At 37.1% G+C, this 18,248-nt stretch overlaps 1 protein-coding gene across 1 annotated transcript in view; it reads right to left on the bottom strand.

The window, feature by feature from the left end:
- The window catches only part of SORCS2 (sortilin related VPS10 domain containing receptor 2), a 574,544-nt gene that overhangs the window by 42,235 nt on the left and 514,061 nt on the right, over positions 1-18,248 (bottom strand). Inside the window, exons 12-14 of the mRNA XM_061993219.1 lie at positions 15,738-15,814; positions 8,490-8,581; positions 7,220-7,327 (exon numbers count right to left, since the gene is read on the bottom strand). Of these exons, the coding sequence (XP_061849203.1) occupies positions 7,220-7,327; positions 8,490-8,581; positions 15,738-15,814 (277 nt within the window). The remainder of the gene's footprint in view (positions 1-7,219; positions 7,328-8,489; positions 8,582-15,737; positions 15,815-18,248) is intronic.

Here is an 18,248-nt window from a genome sequence, read left to right as displayed (position 1 = left end):
TCTATGATTCTATTATCCACCTTACAGTTCACTGGATATCAGAGGTCATTTATGTCAAAACAGCAGCAACCTTCTCAGATGTCATTTATATAAAAGGTATGAGAAGTTTCTTGTCTTCTTATGGTGGACTCAAAGAACTTATTCCTTTGCTTCATTTAGATCTTTACTACAAATGATGGCAATCTTTGTGAAAAAGCAAATAAATGTAAGAATCTTTTTGTTTTGCCTGTTGCAATTCACACTCCTACAGTACCTTTGAACATACATCTAGACACATGATCCCCCATGTCAAAATCTGTAAAAAAATTACCAAGTTAAGGTAGTAAAGTGATGAGGTTGTGGCATGGAAGGATGCACTTTATCTCCAGTGTAGCCACTGCCAACAGGTAGTGTTTTCCTTAACTCACAGAAGGAATAATATTGTTAATGAAAGATTTTCCAAGAGGATACATATTGTAAGAGCAGGTTAGCCATGACTATGTCCTATGATGCTATTTAAACAAAAGCACATTTTCAAAAAGAAAATGCACATGAATCTTTACAGACATGTTTTCCTTCTAAGAGTTGTCTTTGCTTCCTTTACATCACGCTAAAGTTAACAAAAACTACATGTCAAAGAGTTTATACTAGTAAAATGGATGAAAGTAACGTAAGATTCAAGCAGCAGTCTGTTATACATTAAGATTATAATTCAGCATATTTTTCTAATTCCCCCAAAGAATGTAACAGAGGTCACATTTTCAGTGGCCTTCCTAAATTGAAACTACAGAAATGATGAATGTTTCCATGTGCAAAAGTAGACACCTGTCTACATAAAGCAACTGCACATAAACAGTGCTTGTGTACACAACAGATCATGTGCAAATATGCTGAGATGCTTATGATTTAAGTGCCTTAAACTACAAACATATGCATATATGTAATACACTACAGAGTAGTAGTTTGGGGACGTTTGGGGTTTTGTTTGTTTTGGGTTTTTTGTTTGGCTGCCAGAGTGAAAAATGAGGGAAGGAAACAATTTAGTTGAAATTGAACCAAAATATGTTTTTTCATTGTTTCCTGCCCCACCAAAATAATAATTGCCATTCATTCTTTTATGCCAAAACATCTTGGTTTCAGCTCTTTTGGGGAAAAGGAACGGAAATGAATGCTTAGGTTCTGAGAAGTGCTGGGGAGGACCAGGATGAGCATGTTCTCATTTTATGCAGAAGCTCAGCGGCTCCGTGATGTTGGTGAACTAACTCCAACATATTTTTTTCCGATCTATTTGGTAAATTCCTGTCCAAGAACATACTTTTAACATGTCAGTTGTTTGGAAAAAAATTGCATTTTGAATGCCTAGCCTGATGCCTTCTGCATCAGTGAAGAAAATGTATTAGAGGAACAAACGACATTGTAGAGGACAACGTTGTGTCATTCAGTTTTACGCTGTCATTTAAAGATCAAATGAATTTGGGATATTTTCAAAATTTTACAATTAATTCTTTAGCTAACACTTTAAAAAATGCTTTTTCTACTCACATCTTTAAAAATCAGGTCTCTTTTGTCACAGTTGGGAATGTCTTTATTCAGACTTCACCAGTCAGAACTAGAGTAAATAGCTATGGTCCTTCATTTTGAGAACAAAATACAGCCAAATGGAGTTCAAGGCTCCACTCAAAATAAAGCAAAATGTTTAAATAAATATATCACTGTCCTAAGTCTCTAATGGCTACCTCATCATCAATAATTATTAAAACTGGAAACTAAAATAGAATGGTCTCCCTGAAAGAGAAGTTAGAGTATCACAGCTGCAGTCACTTGGTGACAAGGGCTCAAACCAACACAAAGACTCTATCCAGATGAAAAAGTCACTTGTCAGCCTTCTTCTATCCTTTAAATAGGAACAAGGTGATAAAATATTCTTACAAGACATGGATTCCTGACTTTTCAGTTCCATGTATGCAAAGATATTTCCAGGTCTGACCTCAAAATGTATTAAATATGGGCTTTAGCAAGACACTGAAAACATCACCTTTGTTCCCATGCTTCTGAATATGTTAGGAAAACTTCATGCAAAGAAGAGAAAAAAACAAAGCTTTAGTTGCTGAACTTTTGAGCAGTGGGAGAGATCAAGGCAATCCTAAAGTCCTGGTGCCAAGCCCACAGGTTGGCAGTGACATTAGAATGCACTGACTTGCTCTGCTAACATCTTTGTCCACAGAGACAACAGCAAAAGCATTAGACTTGCCACTAGACAGGCATCTGTAGATCTGGATTAGGTGATATTCGGATTAGATCAAAACAGAGTAACCAGCTTGCTTTTTCTCTGTTTTTCTCACCATTAATTTCCATCATTTTTCCTTCATCTATTGACAGACAGATATGCTGCTCATTTCCCAGAGAGCAAACCAAGCATCTCATAACTGAGCAACGCTTCACAAACAAGAGATAAACTAGCTGCACATGAAACCTAGAATTTGTTTTGGCAAATCACCTATTCTCTCACATAATGAAGCTTTACCTACTATTTATCTACCTTTTTTAAGGGTTACAGTCTGAGAAAGTTAGTAGTTAAGAAATCACAACACAGAGAAGTACATCTACCTAGCAGGACACTGAAAAACAACAGAAAAGGTAGTGTGCTGCCACGTGTGGCAGGAAAAAAAGCCCCACAAACTACACACAATATTGACTATCATTGATGTTGTTAAAGGTGAGGCTGACATTCCTAGCAGAATCGACAGTTGCAAAAATCCAGATGGTTCTCTCCAATATCTAACACCTGTTAATGTCATAACCATCTTGCTTTGTTTAAGCTTAAACTAGACTATTTTTTGCTTCCATTCTCACCTAGGAACCCAATAGGAATACAACAGACTTTCAGAAAAACACACATGCAGTTCTGCAGTTCAGAGATGTCATAAAGTTCTCAGAAGCATCTTTTACCCTCAGAACTTGGGGGGGAAAAAAACCAAACCAAACTAACAAAAGCCTTCTGAAAAAACCCCAAACATTATCCGTAAGGAAGATTTTGATTCTACCTGACAAAAAGAAAGGCAATCAGTAAAGCAGTCTTTTTATGTAACCTCTTACTGGTCTTATTAAAGGGGCCACGGACTGTGGTACCATGGTTATCAAGCCTACTGGGTTTACACTGCAATCTAAATAACCTGCTTTAGGAAACGCTCCCAGGAGCAGAAGTGTGACTCAGAAGTCATTTTAACAGGTTTGAAATTTTCATTATAGGAACTACATCCTCTGAAAGGAACATCAATATTTCAGACACAGAAAAATTCTCCCTTTTTCCACTGAGTTAGGCCATTACTCAATCCAGCGTTATTAAGTACTTTTTTCCCCAAATATAACATATTAAGTATAACACTGGGTTGTAGTAATTCTTAAAGAATTGAGAGTAAAAGAAAGCCTACTAGACCATGCACTGTTTTGATGAATATCTGGTTTAGCAACAAATCACATGGTTTAGTGGTGGGCTTGGCAGTGTTAGGCTAGGTTTTGGACTTGATGATCTTAAAGGTCTTTCACAATCAAACAGGTCTATGATTGTATGACATCAATTAGTTTAGAAAATTTCTTAGCAAACCTTACTTATTAATTTATCAATAAATGTGGAATTTCAGCTCTTCATTAAGAAACTGATTTTTACACAGATCAAGTGTTCTAAACTTTATGAATACTATATTGCTTATCTTTCCTAAAACTCTTAACTAGGTCTGTTTAGAAATTGACTTTTACGCAGAATGAGTTTCCTAAAGTTTTTTAATACTTTACCACCCATACAAATCTCAACTAGGTCTACTGCAGAACACAATGGAATAAAATATATTTTCCTTGGCATCTGAGATACATATTTTGAATTCTGCAGGGGATTTGGATGAATGATTTAGATTAATGTCGACTGGCAGATGACAACTCAGTTTTATGAAAACTTTTGACAAGCCAACATTTGTTTTTTTCTCCATTTTGGAGAAAACATAAAACTTTCCGAAATGAAGACTTGAAGCAACCAGGTTCACATTTCCCCATTTCTTCAGTAAAGTTTACCAGACTGCTTAATTTGGATAAATTAGGACAGAAGAGAAATTCAAATGGAACTCCCTTAGAAGTCCCATCAACATCCCAGTCATCATGATGGAGAATCGTAGAATGGTAGGGTTTGGAAGAGACCTTCAGAAATCACCTAAAACATTAGATGGTAACACTGTACTCATTATAAATCCTGTAAGGCTTTTGCATTTAAACACCTATTTATAACATGCTAGGTCTCAAAAAGGATTTTGGCATAAAACTGTATATTTTAATCTGCAAAGAATAGTATCCCAACAAATCTAATGTATTTCCTTTAAAAAGTCCATCTTTTAAGTATTAAAGACAGCCTACAATCATAGAATCATTGAATGGTAGGGGTTGGAAGGGACCTTCAGAGATCATCTAGTCCAAGCCCCCTGCAGAAGCAGCTCCACCTAGATCAGGTCACATGAAAAACGTGTCCAGGCGGGTCTTGAAGACCTCCAAGGAAGGAGACTCCACACCCTCCCTGGGCAGCCTGTGCCAGGGCTCCTTCACCTGAACAGGGAAATAGATTTTTATGTTTAAATGGAACTTTTTTTGCTCCAGCTTCGTCCCATTACCCCTTGTCCTGTTGCTAGATACCCCAGAATAAAGGGATGTCCCAACCTCCTGACACTCATCATTTAGATATTTGTAAATATTAATGAGATTCCCCCTCAGTCTCCTCTCTTCTAGACTAAACAGCCCCAGTTTCCACAGCCTTTCCTCATCTGAATGAGACAGTGTTACCAGGTTCCCTAACATCATTCTCAGATTATCTTTTTGTGGGTTTTTTTTAATACAAATTAAAAAATCTTGAAGGAAATTCCTAGGCGGATTTCAGTGGAACATGATTTTTCCCTAAAATAACAGCTACTTTCTGTACAAGTAAAATATTCTTTGACTACTCAGTGAGTTTATTCTATAAAATTCATTAAATGAAATACTGTCTGTTCCACAATTTTTCTGTGCACTTTTTTCAGTTATTACCCTTCCACTTCAGAATTACGCTATTTTTCCTAATTTCAGCAGATTTTGACATTGGACTCTTCATTCAAAGTTCTTAATCAAACAAATTATATATCAAAGAGAGAAAATTAAATTAAGATACAAGTGAAAAATGTCAGACTAGGTCTTTAGTAATGGATTTGGGAATTTCTCAGGGTGAAAGACACCACTAATTTATTTTCATTACCATACACAAGTCCATCTTACCATGTTCTACTCAGAAGGAAAAAACCACTTTTATCCAATAAGATGGAAAACAATGACTTAGTTGATTTTTTCTTTTCCCAGAGTGTGTATTAGTGGATAACATTTCTCAAAAGCCATAAATCACCGTAGATCAAGTCAGGCACAGCAACTCAGTACAAGCATGGAGCTTTAAGAGAAAATGGCCTAAGCCAGAAAGAACTACAAAAGATTTTGATGTAAAGTCAGACAGAATACCACTGAGCAGACGACGTCACCCTGAAGGTAAAAGCCAATCAAAAGCAGTAGGAGCAAGGAAACAGATACACTGGCAAAAAGGAAACATGTGCTGTTGGTTTATTCTTCTCATTATCTTGAGTCTGGTAGGAAGGCTGCAAGTCTTTTCAGGACCTGAGACAGCAAGTGTTTGATGTCTTCCATTTTCAGCAGAACTAGCTGCCAAGTAAGATCCTACAAGCCTGGCACTGAGATGCTGGAAATAGATTCATGTTCTGCCTTTAGAAACATACAAATCACATGATGCTTTTTTGTCAATCTGAGCTCATGTGCCAAAACTAGCTACAGTTTATATATTTCAGATGGATGACTTCAAAAAGGCATCGCCTTTTACAAAAGCTCTTTAGTCCACTCAAACAGATATTTAAATAAATCTTCATGAAATCACTGTTTTTAATGATACTTGGAAAAAAACACCCAATCAGAGCAGATTCTCATCACATATCCTTTTATCTGCCAGTAAGAATAGTTTAGGATAAACCTTTGATCCTTCTATCTCCACTAAAATTGATGGAAATCCTTCATTCAGAGGTGTAAGTATCTCCCTGTGGCACATATTATACCATAAAAAAACCCCTATACAATAGAAGAGGATGACAGTGGGATAATACTGTTTTCAGGTCATGTATATATAATGGAGAATAAATAGGACAGTGAAGAAATAACTAATAGAACAAATTCGCCCCCGTGAAGTACAGCTCCAATAAACCTGGTGCAACACTTTTAAGTACACTGGGCAGGATTTCTATTTTTCTGAGGATCCTTTACAAGACCCTACGCTGGACTGTTTCTTGTTGGGTTGATTGGTTTATTTTTTTCTGGGGAAAAGGCTACTGATAGATGTCAAAGGCAGCTCTATTTGTAACTCCTAGGAAAGAAAGCCTGTCATGAACACACCGAGCTCCAATATAAAGGAACACACAAGAAGTTTTGCTAGAAGCACAGGTAACAACCTGCACATCTCTGAGAGCATTCCCCTTTCTTGCTGCAGTCAGCATGTGCTTTTCTCCCTAATTGGACCAATGTTTTTTACTCTCAGACACTTTTACGTATTAGGATTTATCCTACAAACGGAGTCAAACCTGCAGCTCGGATCATGATGTCCCTGGGCCTCTGGAAAAAAACAGATAAACAGGTGCTTGAGTTTTAGAACTTGGTTGTTTTTAACTCCATTCACAGCATCTACTCCAGTCTGCACAGAATAACAACATATCATTGTTAGCACAATGTTTGGTTACGCAAAGTACTGCAATGCTAGCTACTAGGACAACAATATGGTTGTTTACACCATGAAGACAAATTTCAGAAGAATAATGGATTTTTGAAGTCTGCCTAAGAATCTGTAGAAAAGAACAAGAAAAAAAGCATGAAATAGGTTGGGTTTTTTACCTACGTTTCTCAGATTTGTATTCACGGTCCTATCGTTCCACTCTCCCTAGTGGTAGCTTCACAAAGTTTCATATGAAAACAATACTTCATCTTTACAATATGAAATACTGCACTCAGATAAATTCAAAGACAGCTTGCATACTAGAGCTGTTTAGACATCAGTGTAAGCCTGTGTGACTGCAAGAAGCAAAAGCTACTGACTCAAGGACTATTTCAAATATCCACAAGTAAAAATATGCTCAAGTGCATACGCAGAGAGAGTGTTGAAAAAGCAACGAATCCAGGAACCTACGTCATGACCAGTGTCTCATCTCCAGGTTCACTAAGTAATCCATCCACAAAGACTGAAGTGCTGGTAAAGTTGTGCGTACTCCAAGTTTGGCCTTCATCTATGCTGAATCTGTAAAAAAAAGCACAAAAGCTTTTCACTTACAACCACTATACTATTAAAAACAGAATTAATTTTCATTAGAATTCCCCTGATTACTAAAGCCCAGGATTTACGATCACCAAAATACAATATGCCTGGATAGTACATTATATTAATGTGATCTCCTCAGTAACGTATCTCAGGGCTCACATTGTGATTAGGTGTGTAATAAATTTGCCAAAACAATGGACATTCTCAGACAGATAACTGAGATCTGTCAACAAACTGTCCTCCTGCCTTGTAGGTTCAAGGCCAAGTTAATTTACACTTCATTCTCTCTAGTAGTCTCTGAGCTAGAGACCTGTTACACAGAGGTCAGTGAAACAGCAATTGGGCTGTTTTGTCTCTCCTAAAACATGCAGAACTTGTAGTAACTGCAGGTACCAAGATGATGGCCCTTCACAGCTGCTACCATCCACTTAAAAACTTGCAAAAGATGCTGATGAATCAGCAAAACATATTTCAAATACTTTGTGCACCTAAAATTTATGAATCAAGATCTCTTTTCTTCTGTACATTTCCTCCAAGTCTTTTGGATGCTATGTTAACAGCGGTATTCACTCTAGCAAACCAAGCACATAGCCTACAGTTAATTTGTGTATGAGTATCTCAGATGAAGAGGGTTTCTCGTGTACTCTGTTACACAGCACATAAGCACACATAAGTCCTTTCCCCACTGGCCTCCAAGTCTCCATTATGCCAGAGCAACTCAGGGTTGTTCTGCAATGTCTTCATTCACTGTGGCCCTTGGGGGGGACAGAGATTTATCTTAGTATGAACGAACTATCCTGACTGGACACCTATGCCATATACTGCTGCTGCAAACCAGTAGCTGGTAGCAATCAAGTTGAACATGGCTGGTATTGTAGAGTTCCAGGATAAACTTTTAAGCAAAATCACATATACTTATCCAAGAAAATTTGATTATGAATATTGCATTGACATGGTATCTTCAGCACCGTGAAATAATCTTTAAGAAGACATCTACCTGCATTTTGTTGACATAATGAATGTTAAATTGACTCCATCTGCATTTCATACATGACTACATTGAAATGCTTGTCTTAAACTCTCAACTTTGTCTGCAGTCTCAGATACACAATAGCTTTACTCTAATTGACTAAAGGATTACTTGAGTATTTTCAGAGGGATAGAGGTATCTTTAATGGCCACAATAACTCCACCATGGTCCAGGTATAAGATGTGATGCTCTTCTTCAAAGACCTGCAAGTTAGACAAAAAAGGGCCAGCTAAGCAAAAGTACAAAAGGGTAGAAATAAAATGTACAAGCAAACAAGAATTAACACCTTCTATGTTTTATAAAGTCTGCATATCAAATTGAAAAGGACATAAAAATCAGTTTAATTCTTTTATTTCTCCTGCTATAAAAGAAAATAAAGTTAAGCAGGTGAATCAGAAAACGTTCAGGTTCAAACCACAGTCAGATTAAACTGTCTAGAGTGATTTTAGCCCAAGCTTATATTTCTCACAGTCTGCATTCTGCATTCTTTCGTATTATATATCATCAAGTGACCTATCACCTTACTTTAGTATTTGTCATATTCTGTGTATGTTGCAGAACAAAATGCTTTGTACTCTAATTCTTAGAAAAACAGGAAAAGTAGTGCTGCCCCTGACTTTCTCACATGTTCTCCAGACTCTGCAGAACTTGAAATAATTGCTGCAAGCATGTTTTCTGCATTTCCAGTGTCAATGACTTATTTAATTTCAAAACTTAGGTGACCTCACAAAGAAGCTGCTCTGAGTTCTGAACCAAAGTACACAAAATACTGATTTAATGGTGTAATGGATTCAAAATTTCCTAAATTATTTTAATTCATTTTCTAGAGGTCTTCAGTAGTACCGAAATAAATGATCAGGTAGTTACCTTCACTTTTTTACACCTGAAATCTGTTTTAAGACAGAGTTTACTCATGTTATTAATCTGTGAAAGTTCATTTAACATAAGAGCTGGTGATAAAGTGAGAGTTACTACACACACTTAGCAGTTAATAGGCGAACATGCAGCCTCCTATGTGCTTTGACAAAGCAAAGGTGAAAATCATAAAAGTTAGCTTTATTTGCCTTGTGTATACTTCTTTTTTTGGCAATACTAAATGCTACATTTAGGGAATTTATCAGTAAGAATGAACTAGAAAGGAAGAAAAAATATATTACAGCACATTCACAATTACTTCAGAAATAGTAAGCATTTAATTTGGGTTGAAAATTTGGTCTTCCTCTTGTCTAGTAAGAGCATATTTTATGGGAATCCTAGGGTTTCAAGTGTTGGATCAGTTTTTCAATGTTGCCAATTTACAGGCAAAACCCTGATATAAGGCCTTTACAGTCCTATCTACTCATTCCACATAGCTGCATATTTTAGAAGACAGCTCAGTAAAGGACAGACAATTTTAGAAGCACATCGAAAGGATGAGATCAGCTGGAGTCAGATAAACAAGCAATAGTTTTGATCCTCCTCTAAACTTTGTTTGAACCTTTGCTCAAATCCACATGACACCATATATGCTTGGACATGAAGTCTCCTAAAGCTTCACCATCATACTGAAGATAAAGGAAACTGGTAACTGCATCACTTTATCCAAATTAGGTTTTCCCAGAAAAGCACCATAGTACTTTCTCATGTACCATTTTAATACTCCATCCTTAGCACGTTATAAAGCACAGCAGACCATTACAGGCGTACTAATGCCATTTTTTAATATCATGCTCTTCTTGCACACGTTTCAAACATTTTATAACCAAAATAAATGAAATTCCTTATGAAAGCAACTTTTCATCTTCAGTACATTGAAAAGGATTAATGATTTCATGCCTGTGGAGCTCAGCACAAAAGTAAATATTTATCCCTACTTTCTGGAAACAAAACCAAGACAAACAATTTGCAAAGGATTTAGGCAAAGGTGTTCAGCATCAGAGATGAAGTTCAAACCCAAGAACATAAGATATGTGTGTTCATCGTCAGCCACAAACTACTGTCTTTCCAGGTAATAAATTTATTATGATTCTTACTAGCACCAGCCACTGCAGAACTAGACTTTTATAACCTATTTCTATGTTTTTTCAAGCATGTTATGTGCTTTATAATCATAATGTCAACTTCTTTTCTCTCCCTCTTCTCTCTGCTCTACATGTTTTTTTCTTGTGTCTGTCCTAAAATATCTCAGCAGCTATTTCAGGCAAGAATCTTTTGGGAACAACTAGGAGAGCTCCATGAAATCAATAAAAAACATGTTTAAATAATCTTAGAGAAATATACTCCACACAATTTTACTCTGAGATACAGAAGTTTCAAAAATAACCAATAATGCCCAAAGTCACTTGCCCAAAGTGACATCTACTTGTAAATTCAAATCTGAAAACAGAAGTTTTCCTACACTGAATGAGTCAGATAGACCTTCCCACAGCTGAGAGGTTGGGATTGCAGTCTTTTCTGTTGTGGTTAAAGGTGTTACCATCCATCTCTTCAGATGTCCGCAGAAAAGCGAGTATCTTTGCTTAAACACAGGTTTAAAAATTTCTTTGACACAAAAGGATTTGACACAGAGAAATAACATTCCCATAAACAAAGGACTGTACCTCTATTCAGTTCTCAAACACACAACAGATTTTCTGTGTAATCTTATTAGCTTAATCGAGCATTTTGTTGATAGACTAGCTAGTCTGGTAGCAGATCAAATAGCAAAGGTTTTTTGTTGATAATTTTTTTCTGTCTATTTAAGACCTTTGTTTTGAAACCCAGACCTTTCTCTTACTCTGCCCTATTTCAAGTACAGTATTGTAACAGATGCTGTTTAAATGGCAATGGCAACCATAATTCTGAATAGAAAGAATTTTCTTTAAAAAGCAAATAAAACACGCTCATGTATATACACAAGGTCATCCATAACATTTGACAGAGCATCATAATATTTTTAAAGTAAGGACTGAAAAAAAGGCCCCACAGAGGGGAAAAAAATGCTTAAAACCTGTACGGTCTGAAATTGTGTTCAAAGGTAGCCCATTTCTGCCAGGATGCAAGATTTATTTATCTTTCTGACTCAGTATCGTGTTCATTAACACATTTTATGATATTGTTTCCCTTGTATAATAGACAGAGAAATCTTCCAAATAGACATATCCATCTCCTGAGTAGGCCACACCCTTGTGGTTCACTAGATGATCTAAGCCCATGTGGCTCATGCCAATGAGAAGGTGCGATTCCCATCTCCTACATGCCTAATCACTGCTGCCGCATGGACCTTTAAGCCACCTGTCTATCAGTTCCTAAATTACTGCTATTTAAAGGGCAATATTGTACAATACACAGTCACAAATTCTGGTCTGTCTTAAAACGGTATGCAATGGCAGGAAGGTTTCAAGATATATCAACAAGCAGATCAGTTATCATGCAACAGAAAGGCAGAAGAACTGGAGACAGTCCAAGAGGAATTATGGCTACCTATAACCACAACCCATGTTTTTACTTTTCATTTATTACCACTATTTACCTAATTTCACAAAACCCTCATTAGGGAATTTTTATTTCTACCTGTAAACACTGCCTTTACACTCCTGAACACTCATATGACTCTACCATATGCAAGCTATGGAAATATGGGTTCCATTAAAATGATTTACCTGTATACAGCTGGCTAAGAAATTATGGAAGGAAAATGATTAGTAGATCATAGTTAAATTGAGAATGTATTACAAATTCAGAAACTCAGGCTGGTCCCAGTTATGAATCACAAACTGAATCTGAGGCAACAATGTGATCCTAGTGCAAAAAAGAAGAATCAACTGTCCAGTAACGTCAAGTAAGCAATTAATTCTGTTTAATACTGATAAAACTTCCATTTTTGCATTCTGTTTTACCAAGGTTCAGGAGAGGAATGTCATATTAGATAGTCTAACCAAGGAGCAACAAAAAAGTGCTTTAGAAATTTGATCCATTAAGAAATTCAATGGATTTGAGACTGACGTTTTCCAAGAGGAAAATGCTTATATACTGGGTAGACAATCACCTTTCAACATCTGAAAAGTTATTCAAAAGTGACAGGAAATCACTCTTCCCCAAAGACAAGAATAAATAAACTAATTTTGCAGAACTTGTGAAACCACAAGAACAACAGCAAAAAGTACAACCAGTTTCTGTCAAATAGTCAGAAAAATCTATGAGGAATGCACAACACAGCCAGACTGCAGAATCTCCTATAACAAAGCACTAAAAATTGGTCTGATAAACCTCTGTTAGAAATATTCCCAGTACATTTGATATTGTCTCAGAGAACACAGTTGAATTACATTATCTCTGACCTTCCTCCCAGTCCTGTATTCCTATGACATCTCAGGAAAGCTTTTAATTCATTCCTAAGTCTTTTATATTTACTTCTCAGCATGACTTTGTCACTCAATGCAAGCACAAACTGCTCCTCTACTAGTCTGTAGACAGCTCTGTAACATCACACGCGGCATGTGAGAAAGGTGGGTGACAGGCACTAATAGCAACTGCAAAGTCTCTGAGTCAGTGACTTAAATCCACCTGAAGGGCTGTGCCTCAACCTGAACTTTCCTCTGGTTTTGCCAGCTCACAAGACCTGTAATTTACTGTCTAAATAATGCTCATATCAGATGACCAAAGCTTTGTCTTTTTTTGCATGAACTCCAAAAAAAAAGTAAATGCACTGCTGTCCTCTAGAGGAACTGTGAAAACTAAAGTCATAAAATACATACAACCCACATTTTCATTCTCATCACAAATATTAGGATTGAATGAGCTCTTTCAAAGGCTTTGTAGCAGTTTTAATTAAAATAGAACTATCAATGGTGTTTTTCATTTTAACTGTCATAATGAGAGATCAATTTGTAGTTGATTTTATAGCACTAATAGTCATCTTAAGGTCAAGTTTAATCACATATCATTTGTCTGATTGTCTCACAGATAAAAAGCAGCAAAAATATGAATATGATGCCCTTCACTCTTTTCTTATTTTTCACCTCAGAAAAACTACAGAACTTTGGCAAATGGTGACAAATTATTAGAAAGGCCTCTGTGAAGCATTAGATAACACTGTACCCATTATAAATCCTGTAATGCTTTTGCATTTAAACACCTATTTAAAACATGCTACGTCTCAAGAAGGATTTTTGTTTAAAATTGTATCTGTTAATCTGCAAAGAACAGTATCCTGACAAATATAATGTATTTCCTTTAAAAAGTCCTTCTGCTAAGTATTAAAGACAGCCTACAGTCATAGAATCATCGAATGGTAGGGCTTGGAAGGGACCTTCAGAGATCATCTAGTCCAACACCCCTGCAGAAGCAGCTCCATCTAGATCAGGTTGCATAAAAAACGTGTCCAGGCGGGTCTTTAAGATCTCCAAGGAAGGAGACTCCACACCCTCCCTGGGCAGCCTGTGCCACTGCTCCGTCATCCTCACAGTGAAATAATTTTTTCTTATGTTTAAATGGAACTTTTTGTGTTCCAGCTTCATCCCATTACCCCTTGTCCTGTTGTTAGCTACTATAGAATAAAGGGGTGTCCCAACCTCCTGACATCCACCATTTAGATATTTGTAAAATATTAATAAGATCACCCCTCAGTCTCTTCTTTTCTAGACTAAACAGCCCCAGTTCCCATAGCCTTTCCTTGTATGAAATATGTTCCAGTCCCCTGATTATCTTCGTGGTTCTGCACTGGATGCTCTCCAGAAGTCCAGAAGTCTCTGTCCCTCTTGAGCTGAGGACCCAGAACTGGACACAGGACTCCAGATGAGGCCTCACTAGGGCAGAGTAGAGGGAGAAAAGAACCTCCCTTGACCTGCTGGCCACACTCTTCCTGATGCATCCCAGGATGTCATTGGCCTTCTTGACTATTAAAGCACATTGCTGGCTCATGGTTATTTTATTAGTAAACAGGACTCCTAGGTCTCTCTCTGCAGAGCTGCTCTTCAGCAGTTCAACCCCCAGCCTGTACTGGTGCATGGGGTTGTTCCTTCCCAGATGCAGGACTCTGCACTTGTCCTTGTTGAACCTCATGAGGTTCCTCTCTGCCCAACTCTCCAGCTGGTCGAGATCCTGCTGAATGGCAGCACAGGCTTCTGGGGAATCAGCCAGTCCTCCCAGTTTGGTGTCATCAGCCAACTTGCTGAGGGTACACTCTGTCCCCTCATCCAGGTCATTGATGAAGATGTTGAACAAGACTGGCCCCAGAACCGATCTCTGTGGAACCCCACTGGCCACAGGCCTCCAACTCGACTCTGTGCCATTGATCACCACCCTCTGGGCTCTGTCATTCAGCCAGCTCTCGATCCACCTCACTGTCCACTCATCCAAGCCACACTGCCTGAGCTTTCTGATGAGGATGTTATGGGAGTCAGTGGCAAATATTAATAGACAGTGTAGAAACAGACAGTGTGCAATAGTAATATAAAAAGTGTCTCTATTTTTCTCTTTTAATCTTAAAGTGCCCAAGCTCAGTAACATTAATGATAACACTTTCATACTTGCTTGTTCTCAGAAAAAAACACAACATAATTTCATTTCAGCTGAATACTCAAACATTATTTTAACTGAAATTACATGACTTTTTGACACACTTTGGTCCTTTGAGGGTGGATTTTTTTAATACATAAGTAGATTTCATATAATGTTGTGTGTTGTTGCAATACACACACACAGAGAAAATATCCCTGTGATTAAACATTGCTGAGACAGAGTAATTTAGAAAAAAATACATAATAAAGGTACAATGCTCACATTGACACTCGGCCTTGGAAGTAAAAGACATTCATAATTCAAATGGTATAACAGCTACTACATGACTTTTTTTTAATACTGTGGTGTTTCTAGTCCCAAAATTGATTAAATCATACTATAAGACATTCAAAGATTTATTGGTTTTTCAGAATCTGTTTTTTCTTTCTCTGTTTGAATAAAGAACAAAGTTCAAGCTTAAATGCCAAACTCAAAAGTGTTAATTTTCAGACTACAAAGCAGAAGAGTTTCCACCTTTCTACCTAAACCACATGTTTTGGCTTGGAATATTTTTACTACAAGGCCTAGCTCAAGTCCACTTTGTCATTAGCATAAGAAGATAAATTATTAAAATCCTAAAAAGACTGCTTGGGTTTTTTACACAAGATACTTAAAAGATCTTTACAAAATACTCAAGTTTCAGCAGAACCTGATAGCCCCACGAATTTGAGTCTTTGCAGGTCATCTTAATCTCTCCCAGTTCCCAAGCAAAATGGGGATAATTATAGCCATCTTCCTCAAAAGACCACTTATATAAAGATTAGTGAAGAATTATAAAATTCATCACATTCAGTGTATTAAAACTATTTCCAGGTGCTTTTGATGATTTCTGTTTCATACCTGACGCCATGTCTTCCCACAGTCAGATGTTATGTACATCTCTTCTTTATATTCAACCAGCTGGGTTCCGAGGTTACCTGTTCATGGAAGAGGAGGAAACAAAGGTTACTTCCATATGAGCAAGAGGGATTGGACCTAGTCCTGACACCAGGCAGAGTGAGATGATGCCAGGTCAGATCAAGAACGAAACTCAGGTGATTAGCATGCTTGCTTCAACTCTGGTAGCACCAGATAAATCCTTTTAAAAACATATATGTACCCTTTTAACTTCTTCCTTTACATTGTTAACTATTCATAGGGAAGAATAAGGCTTAATTGTAATGCCAAAAGCCAAAGGTCAAACCAACATTTTAGCTTTGCTGCTGCATGATGAAAAGTTAGTTTAAAAACAATTAAAAATTTACTGAATAGTATTTACAATTTAATTTATTTAAACATTTAAAAAAAACATTTTTAAGATGTAAGTCTGAAACAGCAATAAACTCAAAAGCCATACCTTAACCTTAATCACATATATAAAATTATTCATCTTGAACTTGAATTGTTAAAATTAAAAATAAGTTTTATCTGTAAGATAAAAATCTGTAACACTGAAAAGATGGGGCAGAGGGTTTGAAAAAATGTGTAAATACAAAAGAATCAAAAGCAGAATTACTTGATTTGCCTAAACATTGACCAGGAAGCTACTGATTGTTTTGACAAAAAGCACTGGGGGCAAGTGAGGAGTTAGCATTCAGATAACTGCAAAGCAAACAGAAGTGGAAACAAACTTGTGAAAGATTATCTTAGCAGATGCATTTCCAAATACGGAGAACTCCATCTTTTAACATGCAGTATTTCAAATAGCAAACTATTAAAGCACTAGGCAGTTTACAGTGCTCTGCAATCAGAGCACAATATTCTTTCTAAATTATATCCTCCAGGGGATCTTCACTTAAATATATGGTTTGCATGTTTTTACAGTAGAAATAAGATAAAAGTTATCAGATCCTCTTAAGCAGAAGAGCTGAGAAAAGAAAACACTTGAGATTAGGGTAGCAGTATGAAATTTCACTTGTGTGTTATATAAACAGATGATTTTAACCACCAACAGATCCGTTTATGCAGAGCATCCTCACTAGTGCTGAAAAGTTCCTGAAAGGAGCAACAACACCCACAGCATACATACTCTATTTGAACCATCAACACTGCTTGTGCTCCACTGTTTAATTGTGTAACTACATTATGCAACCCTAAATACAGCCTAGATAGGCTTAGGATATTTATGTTGAAACAGGGAATTTACAGGAGTCAGTTAATTTCTTTCAACTGCATCTAACATTTCAGAAGACGCCACTGTCCTTGGATTTTCATCTTTCCATCCCACTTTATGCTGTCTCATCAAATCATTCTGCACAGATTTAGTTGGCTGTGTCATTTTAAAAACAAGACCCTATTCATGTAGATAATGAGGAAAATTGGTCAGGTCACTACAGTATGAATGAAGGTGATGTGGACTTGGACACAAGCTCATATGGATGAAATAGATGTAAGATCTGTAAGTTTAAAAAAATGCCAAAACCAGCTCAAAGTCCAAGGATGACCCTCATGACTACTACTGGACGTAACAGCACCTGTGACAAGTGAAAAGGAGAGAGAAATGGGTAACAGTGTGAACAGCCCCTATTCTTTCCCTGCAAAGACCTTCATCTTCAAAAACCAGTCACCCCTAAGTCAGTACCGAGGCTGCAGGGTACCTGCCTGGCAGACATGCGCTCTCGCCTTCCCACCACTCTGCCTGCTATCTTGGCCCATGCAGAACAGGGTAGCGAGGGTCATCGTGGGCATGGTTTCACAAAAGGGTTATTATTTTTACATAAGGCTGTCTAGCTTTAAGAAATAAAGTCTCAGAATGAAGCCTCCATGTCTGAATTGACAAAACGTTACAATCACATCACCAGTGCTAAGGACAAAGGACCACAGGCCTAACAAAAGGTTCCATTTTTTTAAAGAATAGATTCAACTTTCGGTTTTATTCTGTTCAATAGTCCTTGAAAAAATACATCTTATAGTCATGTTGCATTCATGTATGAATGAAAGATCACCTTCTCAGGATCAAAGGAAGGGAATAGAGTTCTGATTTGCTATTTATACAAACCATATTTCTTTTCCTATTCTTATTTTCCTCTGTATAGTTTTCACTGGTACATGTTTCCATGAAGGGATATGTTCTCGTGCTTCTGCAATTACTTACAGAATTTTTCCTTTGGGATAGCCAAGGATAGAAATATTTATTTGCTTGCTAGAATCTGAAGTGTTGCTGTCAGTCTGTGCTCTTCCTTGCAGAGCTACCTTTAATTAACGCATTGTTAGTTTTGCTCGCGGATAAATGCTGTTTATTCTACCTCTTTCCACCACTTACTGGTGAATCTTCTTGCATGAGAAAATCTGTATTTTGAGAACTGCTACAGAGCTGCACTTTAAAAAAGTGCAGGAGTAAATTGCCTTAGCTAATGGAGAATTAGTCTGTAA

The sequence above is a fragment of the Colius striatus genome, chromosome 3, assembly GCF_028858725.1.
Source record: "Colius striatus isolate bColStr4 chromosome 3, bColStr4.1.hap1, whole genome shotgun sequence".
In the NCBI taxonomy this organism is placed as follows: Eukaryota; Metazoa; Chordata; class Aves; order Coliiformes; family Coliidae; genus Colius; species Colius striatus.
This window is presented reverse-complemented; position numbering and strand designations above follow the sequence as displayed.